This window comes from Dipodomys spectabilis, unplaced genomic scaffold (assembly GCF_019054845.1).
Source record: "Dipodomys spectabilis isolate Male_0828 unplaced genomic scaffold, ASM1905484v1 ptg000436l, whole genome shotgun sequence".
Classification (NCBI taxonomy): Eukaryota; Metazoa; Chordata; class Mammalia; order Rodentia; family Heteromyidae; genus Dipodomys; species Dipodomys spectabilis.
Genome location: NW_024871113.1, coordinates 2,254,716 through 2,267,291, shown reverse-complemented (window position 1 = coordinate 2,267,291; position 12,576 = coordinate 2,254,716). Strand labels below are relative to the sequence as shown.

The 12,576-nt window shown below is 35.4% G+C and overlaps 1 protein-coding gene across 1 annotated transcript in view; it reads right to left on the bottom strand.

Moving 5' to 3' along the window:
* Window positions 1-12,576, bottom strand: part of Arhgap24 (Rho GTPase activating protein 24) — a 470,617-nt gene that overhangs the window by 376,584 nt on the left and 81,457 nt on the right. Inside the window, exon 2 of the mRNA XM_042668354.1 lies at window positions 10,377-10,576. Within this exon, the coding sequence (XP_042524288.1) occupies window positions 10,377-10,556 (180 nt within the window). The 5' untranslated portion in view covers window positions 10,557-10,576. The remainder of the gene's footprint in view (window positions 1-10,376; window positions 10,577-12,576) is intronic.

Sequence of the window (12,576 nt, the reverse complement as noted above, 5' to 3'; positions counted from 1 at the left end):
TCAAATATTTAAAATAATATTTGTGCATATGGCAAGCTGTTTAGCTAATAAATAGAATAGATAGCCACCTCAAATGAATGATCCTAAACTAGACACATGATAGATTTTGATAATCTCTAGGCTAGTTAAGGGTAGAATTTATCCAAGAGACTAAAATTCATGGACTTTTATTTAGTCATAATTTTAAAAATGTAAAATATGTAAAATTTACATGAAAAATTTCTAATATAATGTTGAGTAGGAATTATATCCTTTTGTCCTGAACTTGTTTCTGGAGTCTAAAAAAGAAATTAAATGGGGCTGAATGCTTCCTCTTCTAAGATATAGGAGAATGGAATCAAGCTCAGTCAGATGTCAACACTGCAGTTACAGTATCAGCATCATAACTGTTCTATCTTCTTCCTAGGGCAAAAACAAATATCTGGAGAAGAAGCCATAACTCCTCAAGTCAAATAAAAAGGAACTCTAAAGCATCACTAGCAACTGGGAAAATTTGCAACTTAATCATGCGCTTAAGTTGCTGCTACCAAAACCTACACAGATAATAATTATAGAAGAATGGCAAGACCGAAAGTTCTCTGGCAAGGTGGGAAAGCTACAGCTCCACATGTTACATTGCAATCATATATACTTTGGATTTCCAATGAGTTCAAGTAAAACTTGAATGATGGGCCCCTTCTTGATGTGGTTCTAGAAGCTGAAGCCTGGGAGTGTACTATACATTTCCAGAACTAAAAAGTAAAAAGAGAGGGCAACATATGGCCTTCTTTCCGTCATCAGAACCAAGGCGCTCAGGATGGTGATCAATGGCTAGAAGTCAGCTAGAAAGGCAGGAGTAAGCAGTATAGACATAAACATACCTATAGCCATGGGCTGTTATACAGAGATGGAAGTGTTCTTATTGTCAACTTCCTCCCTGACAGCCCTCAATAGCAGGGACTTCAAAAAGAAGAAAACATATCCAGCACTTTGGGATACCCTCTCCTTTCCCCTTTCCCTCTCTACTCTCTGTCTCTTCCTTTCTCCCTCTCTTTCTTTCACCATTTCTGTTTCTTCCTGTCATGTCTGTGTCTGTCTCTCTTTGTCTGTCTGCCTCACTCATTCTTTCTGTGTCTGTCTCTCTGTCACTGGATCTGTTGCTGTCTGTCTGTATTTCTGTCTGTCTCTCACACTTATATATGCACATACACATGCATTCATGTGCAAACATATACATACACACACACTACTAGTTTTGGAGAGCAAGGAAGGTGTGTGCATAGGTACAGGTGTCTGTAGCCTACTGAAGTCTTGCTAGGGTAGGTGTGAAGGGGTAGAGATGAAATGTAAACTGAATATGAGGTTTGAGTTTAACATTAGATTGAAATTAAATAACAATACTGACTGGCACAATTCATCGGATTAAACCAAGTTACTATAGGAACCAGCAATTCTATATGCTACCATGTACTCAAGAGAAATAAAAACATATCCACACAAAAACTTGTCCATGAATGTTCACAGCAGCATTACACATAATAGTCACACTATGAAGAATTCACATTTATATAAGCTGAAAAATGAATGAGCAAAATCTCATATATTAATGCATTATTATTTATGTATTCTTTGGGTATATTATTTGTCAGTAATCAGAAATGAAGTACAGTGGTATGCTATGTTGGTGAGCTTTGTGAATAGCATACTAAGGAAAAGAAGCCAAAATTCTGAAAGTATAATATATGTAGTCTGCAATGATTAATAGTCACTGAATGAATGAACATATGGTAATATCTCTAGAGAAAGAGAGAACAGTGGGATCCAGGTTGGATAAAGCTAAAGACAACTGCTCAAAAGAAATGTAAGCTTGTTCAATCACTTTGGAAAGTAGTCTGGAGGTTCCTCAAAAGACTCCACATAGAGATCCCCTATGCCCAGCAATCCCACTTTGGGGCATTTACCCGAATGATCACAAACAAGACCATACTAAAGCTCCCAGCACAACTATGTTTATTGCAGCATTATTTACCATAGCTAAGATATGGAACCAAGCCAGATGTTCCTCAGTAGATGAATGGATCAAGAAAATGAGGTATGTGTGTGTGTGTATGTGTGTCTCTATATATAGACACACACACACACACACACACACACACACACACACACACACACAATGGAATTCTATGCCTCCATCAGAAAGAATGACATTAGCCCATTTGTTAGGATATGGAAAGACTTGGAAAAATTACATTAAGTGAAGTAAGCCAGGCCCAAAGAAACATAGGTCCAATGGTTTCCCTTATTTGCAATATCTAGTATATGTCTGGGACAACCAGAAAAGGTCAGATAAGATGATGTTAAGCGAAATGAACCCCAAGATAGGGACACAAGTGGTTTTTTTTTCTTCCTTGCTATTGTTTCGAACATATTTATAAGGTACCACGTGTGTTTTTCTTGCTTTGTATGTCCCTCTCCCACGGTATAACTCCTGTTTTCACTGTGTTTGATGTTGGCATAATTTGGAGAGGGGAAGGGAAAAACAAATTGTTTAAATAGGGATACAGAAGGACCCATTGCAACAATGAGATGTACAAGATGCAATGTCGAAAAATGAACTTTACAACTTTGGGGGCGGGGAGAGTGTAGTCCAGGAGATGGGAGGTCAGGGATGGTAGGGGAAAAAACAAAGGAAGAGGCAGCAATGCCAATGCTTGATAAGAAATGTACTCATTACCTTGCTCATGTAACTGTAACCCTTCTGTACAGTATTTTTACAATAACAAAACATTAAAAATAAATAAATCCATTACAATCTTAAAAAAAAGAATGGGTAACAACTGGCTGTGAAATATTTCAATTGTCAGGGAAATGTACCCCTTTAAGAAATTGCTATAAAATGTAAATGTTCAAATTATATTTCTACCTACTTTCATTTTCCCCTGGTTTCTCTTCTTTACTACTTGGCATAATACAAAGTGCCCAAGTCTCCGCTAATGAGAGTGTAAAAATATGCAGTACTGTGAATTGCATTACAAACAAAAGACTTCATCACTAGGGATTGAAATGAGAAGAGCTCAACAGATTCAGTTCCAGTACTTTTCCTACCAAATTAGTGTTGATAAATAAATGCTATAGTGGAAACAAACAAACAAACAAAAACAGTTGAAGTGATCTAATCTTTCAAAAAGATTCCCCTAAGTCTCCTTAGTCATCATTATAACCATGTTTATCTTCTGGAAAGAGCTCCAAAAGTAATTTAAGCGATGGGAAAAGACACTGCAGGAGTGAACATTGTTTTTTTCAGGGATATTTTCCATATGGTTTCAATGTTTGATGGCACAACTTACACCTGCAATCGAGTTATCTTCTGCTTTGATGTTAGTATCACCAATAAATAAGATAAAACAGCAAAGCTCCTCAATCCCACATGGGTAGATTATCAATTATTTCCTTCATCATGCATTTAATAAGGTGCATGTGATATTTCCAAACCTGCAAACTACTGAGTAGTTTAATGCATCCTTATCGTCAATGATGGTAGAATGGCTAATGGCTAATCTACATTGGGTGTCTTCTGTCATTGGGTAAGCACCAATTTATGTACTACTATTAACTGTGAGGTAAGTTTATTATTACTTTAATTTTTTATATGAGAATAACATGGTATGAAGTTTAGTACCTTAGTCAAGGCCAGTAGAAAGTGGTAGAATCTAGATACTGTTATAACTCCTAGAATCTAGCAAATACTTCCATTAGAAATCTAAAAAACAGGGTGGAGGGTTGGGGGAGGATGGGAAGGTATGGGAAGGGGAAACAAAGGAGGAGGCTACAATGCTGGATAAGAAATGTACTCATTATCTTGCCCATGTAATTGTAACCCCTCTGTACAGTATTTTCACAATAAAAATAAATAAATAAAAGAAATCTAAAAAATATGTATTGAATATTAAAAGTAAACAAATAAATGAGTAGTATAAACAATATCTTAAAGATAAATTTGGTAACATAAAAATAGGTAATATTTGTCTTATGATTACTAGTGCCATTGCTTTCTAAAACTATCTACAAAAGTTCTCTATTTAATCATCATGCTAATGTTATAGGGTTTGTACTGCTTTGATGTATTTATACAGACCAGTTCATTAAAACTTAAAACCAGCTTGCCCACTTGCCAAATGGATCATGATTAGTATAGAGATGAGCCAAGATTCAATCCAAGTTAACTCAAAAGCCTTTATTCTCAAATGAAAAAATAGTATGTCTGTATTATTATGGAGAAACTGCCATAAGTCATTCAACCAACTGTGGAATAAAATAATATTTTATATTAATAATATTTTTGCTCTCTTGACATAATCATTTCTCGGAAAAGCCAGAGTTTCTAAAAAATTGTGATGACACAAAATGATACTATTTTATGTATCTCTTTAAATATCAAAGGACCTAGCTACTACAGAGAAGTCTGTTTTAGATTTGAGGTAAATTCAAATTTCTGTATTTTCAATATTGTTTTAAGCACATCAATTGGGACTTTGGGTTCTTCAGGCTCATATTTTATAACAGAAAACAGCAATCAACGTAGATACTTCTAGAGTTCATGAACACATGAGTTTCATTAAGTATGCAAAATTAGGCATTGCCCTTTAACAAGCAATTGGTTTTCATATATTTTGAGGCTATCCTTTGCATTATAATTGCTCAAAATTCTTTGGTCTTGTAAGTTGAAAGACCCATTTTTGATCTAATAGAGTGCCATAGTCATCATGTACAGAAAAAACATTCCCACACAATTGGATCAATATCTGTTGTAGAAAAGTCTAGACTAGATTAATTGGATTAGTTTGTGTTTGGATTTTAGCCATTTTATCAGGTGTCTTGAATTGGTTTCTAAAAATCAATGTGTCCTATGTCACTTTCAAGGTTGGGAGTGTGTCAGAGATATTCACCAGAACAGTCCAAGGCAAAAAGTAACTTTTTCTTAAATAAGCATACACTTTGTGGTAAAAGTAAAACAGATGGGTCCAAAAAGAATGCAGAATTGATCACTGGGTTCATTAACCAAACCTGCACGTGTTACTTATTTTAAGATAACTATAATATTCATTCTTTATCCCTGACATATTGCCTTCCCTCATGCTATAATATCCAAAAGTAAGGCTTCAATCATTAGTGAAAATGAACAGCAGAACAATAATAAAAGATCAGTATTATTTTCATGAATTTCAAACTGTTTTAACAGCTGTTATAAAGTTGCTGTCACAAAGTCATAGGTGGTACTGAAAAAGACTAAGATCATTTTATAAATTTTTTCATATGTGTTTGTATTGATCTTAGTGCTGGGCCTGGGTGTTGTCCCTGAGCTTTTGCTCAAGGCTATTAGTGCTTTACCACCTGAACCACAGCTATACTTCTATCATTGATTTTTGCTGATCACCTGAAGACAAGAGTCTCACAAACTTTCCTGTATAGACTGGCTTCAAACCACAACCCTCAGATATCAGTAGTTAGGATTACAAGTGTGAGCTACTAGATCACAGCTCCTAATTTGATTTTTAACTTTTCTTTAAATGTTATGGCTATACTGTAAGATTAAAAATGTCAAGCAAGAAATGGAAAAAAATACAGCTATACAAAATGTCTACAGTAGTCACTTAGGAGTGACAAAAATTACGCATTTTCAAAATTTGACTATACACAAAAACACATTCTACTTGTATTTTTCAGAAACAACCAAAGTCAACATTAGTATGTAAATGTGTTGGGAATAAAATATGTCTCTATATAAGTATAAACATTAATAGTTAATAGATTAAGTTTAACTAAATAACAGGTTAACTAAAAGATTTAGTTTGATTTATTTTAAATCTGAAACAGATATATTTTGAGGATAACTGTGAATATATCATCAGGGTACCTTGGTTAGAGCTGGAAACTCATTATCACAAGTATCATCTTGAAAAAGAAAAGAACTCGGGGCACTTATGCCTTTTGCTCAAAACAAAAATACAAATGAGAAGGTAGTGAAGCCTTCCAGTCCTCAAACATGGACAGGTGTCTGAATAATGGGAAGGCAAGCTGCAGTTTGAACAAGAACATGAAAAATAATATCCAGTCCAAGAAATTAAATATGTAGTACGCTAAATCAGATGTAGATCATGTGTTGGGAGAAATGAAATGTGAAAGTGAAGATGGAAAAATATATATATTCATTATAACTTAGGTTTTTCACATAAGAGGAAACAGCTGCTACAATTTCTTTCTAAGAGATTAGCATAAACTGGCAACTGGTAAACTCTCACCAGTAATCCTCACTACTCAGGAGGCTGAGGTTTAAGGATCACAGTCAAAGCCAGCCTTGGCAGGAAAGTTGATGAGACTCTTATCTCCAAATAACTGCCCCAAAGCTGGAAGTGACATGGCTTACATGGTAGAGGACCAGCCTAGAGCAGAAAGGCTAAGAAAATGCCCCATTCTGCACTAAATAAATAAATGAAGTTATTAGTATAGTTGTGGAAGTTGTGTGAAAATAGCTTTCCACTGTCTAGGAGAGAATTCGTTTCTGCATATACTGTGCCTCTACCTGTCTCTCTCAATTCTCTTCTTGCAATTTTTCCTTCTTCACGGTGTGCAGTGATCTATCCATACATGACAATTTAAAAATTCCATGTCTTACCTCTGCTCTGAATTCTTGTCTCCAATTTGTTTATATTTTCTCTAATTTGTTTATCTCCAGTTTGTTTATTAGAGCTCAGGGAAGGGCCACCTGTTGCTTTGTATAACCTTCCTCTACAATATTAGGTGGACCATAACTCACTCCTTGGTACTAATTACTTCTTTGTTTTTATTAAGATGAATTGAGACTTGCATTCTGTGATAGAATGGACAAACTTCAGGGAGGGAGAGTTACCTTCTTATTCTACAAAAGCCCTCTAAGAGAAAACAAAAGCAGAATATGTTTATTGAATTTTCTACCCAGGGAGGATAGCTTAAGGATTACATTTTTTCATCTTATTAGTGATATTTCCTCTAGTAATATTGAATTGGACTTAGTCAAAATATGTGAAGTCCAAGGACATCCTTATGATGAAAGAATCAAATTGAACATAAGCAACTAAGAAATGTTTCTGCCTGAAAGCAAATCTAAAAAAGAATTGAGGATTCATGGAAGAGCAGGAAGCAAAGTTGAAGCTAATTGCAATCAAAGCAAGGAGCTTTCTTATCTAGTTCCTCATTGATCACTCAGTAACAAAAGCACATTGGCTGCTACACACAGATATACAAAAGGAGATTTTTTTCCCCCCACTTTCACCATTTTTCATGATGTTCTTCATTTAGGTGGTTACTTCTGTAAAAGTTACTTGAGATTACTGTTGAGTTTATACAACATGGATTATACTTCATCATATTGATTTTTTTCTTTTCCTTGTTTATTATTTATTGTCAAGGTGATATACAGAGGAGTTACATAAGTAAGGTATTAAGTACATGTCTTGTCAAACTTGTTACCCCTTCCCTCATTTTTCTCCCACTTTTCCTCCCTCCAACCCCTGAGTTGTACAGATCATTTCCAACATATTGTCCTGTGAGTATCACTGTTGCATTGGTTCCCCCTTGTCCTTTGTCTCACTATTCTGTTGCTCCCCTTGCCTTCCCTAATTCAGATAAACGTATATACAATACCAAGGTGCCAAAATCAAATTTGGAGACAACAAGGGATATACCAGAGGGGGGACAACATACCAAAGAAACAAGAAACCACATAGTACATTAAAAACAGCAACAACAAAGAAAAACCTTTCACTGAGCATTCACTAACCCATTGAAAACTGAATGATGGGTACTTGAAATGTACCAGATATCTGCCTTCACTTATGGTGTGATGTAATAGAAGAAATTATACCATTTCTTGCAAATGATAAGGTAGGGTCTTTTAACATTACTAAGTGTCCTATGATTTAGAAATTACTGTTATTACCTGGTCTTCCCTTTACAGGTCTAAATATTTGTGCATAATATTGAAATTGAAAAGCACTATATCAAAATTCCCCGAGACTGAATTCCTATAAAAGACATTAAAAATGGTAATCCAAAGTGATGTATTACAAAATTTTTACTGACTTACCTGTAAATTAAGATTAGGAAAACTTCCATGGATAAAAACCATTTTTTTGTGTGTTTGATTCATAGAAGAATTAGTACATTTTTGTCAATAGAGTTTCATTTTGTTAACTTTAGTTAAGTTTATAAACACTAATAATATCAAAATATATTTCTTAGAATTATTATAAATTGGAATATTTTTCTTTGGAGCAAAATTTCACTAAATTAATGAGAAGACTTTTGCATTTTCTTATTTATATTTCCAAGCTTTATGAAAATTCCACACAGTACTAAAAATCATACGGTTAAATCCTCTCTTAATAGTTTCTCAAATTGAGCTTCAAGTGCATTTTCTTTAATACTTACAATTTCTCATAGTTGAAGAATGCTGACCTTATGGTAGGTGAAGTACATCTTGCCTTCATTATTTGGAAATACTGTGAGCTCAAAGAAGACTCTCAACATTAATTTAATCTGTTTCTCCTGAACTGTCTGTTTGATCCTTTAATGACCTACTTAGGTCCTGGATCATGCCTAGAAACTGATTAATTTATACCAATGTGGGTCACCAACTCATTTTGCTTAGTATTACACAGGAATTGTCCATGATTTCTAACACTGAATCTTGTTCACTAATCATACTCAATATATTCCTCCATAACAAAGTCACATTACATTGCCAATGTTCAACTCTTCCTATTCATTAACTGGATCCCTTTCACTGAATTTTATAAAATAATTTTATATTTGAAATGACTCCTTAATGTGAGCATTATGTGATATAAAACAAGTAATGTAACAAGAAAGAAAGCAAGATAAGTGAGAAAGAAAAACACTTCACTACTTTACCTCTGACATTTATCATGTCACATTGTTTCATGTTCTAAGCCACCATAATTTGCTCATCTGGTATAGTAACCTCCCATATTTTCCAAAGGTTTGATGTGACAGAATAACAAACACAGAAGTGTGATATCTCAGGATATTCTTAACAATTTACTGGCAGTGGAAGCTGAGGGAGAACAATGAAGGGGTGAGCAAGCTGCAATGTATTCATAAACTGACATGTTGTGTTAACACCCCTTTGTAAACTACTTAAACATACTTAAAGAAATTAAAAACTTACTATGTGGTTTTTGGCTGAGGACATATGAACTTGGAGATATTTAAAGTGGAATCACAGTACCATTATCCATTTCATTTTGGGGGATCTGCACACTACCTAACCTTAGATTCTTCAAACAAAAATGAGATTAATTATATTCATAGGACTACTTTAAATATTTCATAAGATGATATATACACACTCTTACCCTGTTAAATGCTCAAAAGTAGTAGCAATTTCCGAAAATGACAGGAGGTTAGAGTATGTACTTTTATTGCTATTGGTTGTAATTCATTTAGAGAAATGACAGCTTTTATGCCTCAGGAACTTAAAATACTAAGGGACAGTCCTAATCCAAATTCCTAATGAAGTTCTTGAACTTCAGCAGGAAATAAACAGCCTCAGGAACATACTATTTCAGGATGTTTAGATAAATGAATCTATTTCTTCTCTCAGTTCTGTAACCCAGAGATATAAAATGAACTGAGACACCTCAGTTCACATCTTTCCATCAATTAATAAACAATGATCACAGCTGGGAAAGCTTGTGGCAGCTATGAAAATGCAGGTGGAGATGTCTCTTCTCTTTCATTACAGTCTTGAGAGTTGTGGCTAGGAAAATGGTAAGTAAATAAGAAAATAAAGGACAGCTACCGAACCACAAAGAATCACAGACTTTCCCCAGAAGAGCATATTATGCATGGTGGTTGAACGTATCAGCACCATATCCATATTTAATGTGGGTTAAGGCAGAAGGGAAACCTCAGAGACTACTACTAAAGATGCTGCAGAACTTACTGAAAATTCAGTTTACAGCTTCCCTTCAAATCTATGCTTTCAACTCATTCTGGAGGAAAGGCAAAGATGTTTTGTCTATGAGCTACATTCTCTTCATAGATGCTCATTCATATTTTCTCATGAAGTCAGTTTGCCTGAGGGACTCAGACATTCTGTTCCAGCTTAGTAAAAATTCAAATGAACTGTAGACAAATATAATTTGTCTCTTGGCCTCAATTAGCCAGTGCATCATCCCCAAATCAAAGCAAACACTCGTGAAAAAGCATGAAAACACCCATGTACTGAGAGCAATGAGGGAGATAGAGCTGGTCTCAGTTTCCATCAGTTTCCAGCAACTCTGTCTCTGCTTCTTTCATTTCATGGGCCCAAGATGCTTTTTATTTTCTCTACTTACCAAGGGCTTTGTTTCATCTTCATCTTTGAAATAATAGAGCTGATCTCCCTTAAGCACAAACCAGCGGGTATGCCATGTCTTGACAAAGCCTCCTTGCTTTCTCAGCCACCCACACTTCATGGCATTCTGCCGCCCTTGACCTTGTTGGGGGTTCTCCATGGAGTCATTGTTCTCCTCCATTATCAAGCAAATGGACGTTCCTAGTTACAAGACAAAAGCAAATGGAAAGAATAAAGTACTCTGTCATTGTTCCTTCTCTCCAATACCATCCCTGTTTCTTTTTTTCCTCTCAAGGTTGGCACTCTACCACTTGAGCTACATCTCCACTTATGCCTTTTGCTGGCTAACTGGAGATAGTTTCACAGACTTTTCTTCCCAGGTTGCTTTGAACTAAGATCCTCACATCCCAGCCTCCTGAGTAGATAAGATTACAGACATGAGCCACCAATAACTCTATTCTTAAAGAAAAAAAAAAAAGAAAAGGCAAGGGGAAAGGATAGAAAATGTTTATCAACTCATTAGCTAAATTTCTAGAAGCAAACCACAGATCCACCAACAGTATGCCCAGATGAAATTTGGAGAAAGCTTGTGTTTTCCTACTTTCTTCAATGAGCTTAGCAACGGGATGATAAGACCTTTTATCCTCTATAGAATTCAAACAAACAGGGAAGTTCCAGAGGTCCTGTGTCAGAAGCACATTTTGAAAGTAAAACCACCAACAAAATCCTATGTACATGTGCTGCACATAGGCAAATCTGTGATTGCCAGAGCAAGCACTAGCCCCACACATGTTAAAAGTTAAAAGGGACTATTTTTAAAAGCTCAATGGAAGACATTTGGTTTGCATATGTGAAATTTTCTCAAGATGTAGCTACCTCCTTCCTTCACAGTATCTCCTTGCAAGTTTCTCTGGCTCATCAGTACAGCTGAAAAAAAAATAAGAGAAACAAAAAGAAAAAAAAAGCCTTACATGGCTAATTGAGGTTCCGTCTCCTGACATCCATCATCAAACTTTAAGTAAAACTGGTGCTCCTAGCCCAGAACAGGTTATAGGTGAAGGAGTTCAAGCCACATACCGTACACATAATAAGAACATGTGTTCATTGTAGAGCAAATAGTCATCAATAGTTGGAAAGCTCAATGGTTTCAGTAGGAACACAGGATGTGGGCTTTCTGAGAGAGCTAAAGATATGCATTCAGAACGAAAGGGGATATTCACTGGTGGCTCACACTTACAAGCCTTGCTATTCAGAAGGCTAAGATCTGAAAATCATAGTTTGAAGCCACCTGGTCTAGAAAATTCTGTGAGATGCATATCTCCAAGTAACCATCCAAAAGCCAGAAATAAAGCTGTAGCTCAACTGATAAGAGTACCAGCCTTGTGCAAAAAAGCTAAGGGAGAGTGCATGGATCTTCAGTGCATACAATATACATGTATTTGCACTGAGGAAGTGAAAGTGCACAGTTATCTTTCTGTCTTTGATGAAGGTTCAGAGATTAACTGGTGAAACAGAAAATTTCCTCTAGACATATTAATACACAAACCTCCTATTTTATTGTTTTCTAGGAAATCCCAGAAGATAAGTTATCTTTCTGACTAGATTTTGTTTTCATCACTAAGTTTCTAACCAATTTCTATGCTCCCAGTTCTCTGAAGTTTCTATGATGAGCCCTTATCTACATTTCTTCATTGGAAGTCTAACCCTGCATTAGTAAGCCTTGTCTAGTTCCTCGAATATAATCCTGTCACCTATAGGTATAGTGATAAAGCCAAACTTCAGTTTTTATTGCTTTGTATTCTCATCATTTCAACCTTTTTTTTCTGAGTTTCTTCCTCCCCTGGAATACATATTAATTTCTTTATGACATGTCTTTATCTTCTCTTGAAACTACTTTTAGACTTCAAATTTGATCATTTCTGGTATTTTAAGTGTTATGTCCCTGGGGCAAGAACATTCAACTATTTTCATAGAACTTGACCTAATATGAAGAGCCAAATAAAAGCCACTCTAAATAAGCAATAAATATTGTAATATAATTTAAATAATAAGTATGCTTACTTAGACCACCCAAAATATTCTCTTTTTGCCGTTTTTGACCTTGTTCATTTTTTTTTTTTTTTTTGCCAGTCCTAGGGCTTGAACTCAGGGCCTGGGAACTGTCCCTGAGTTTCTTTTGCTCAAGACTAGCACTATTCCAC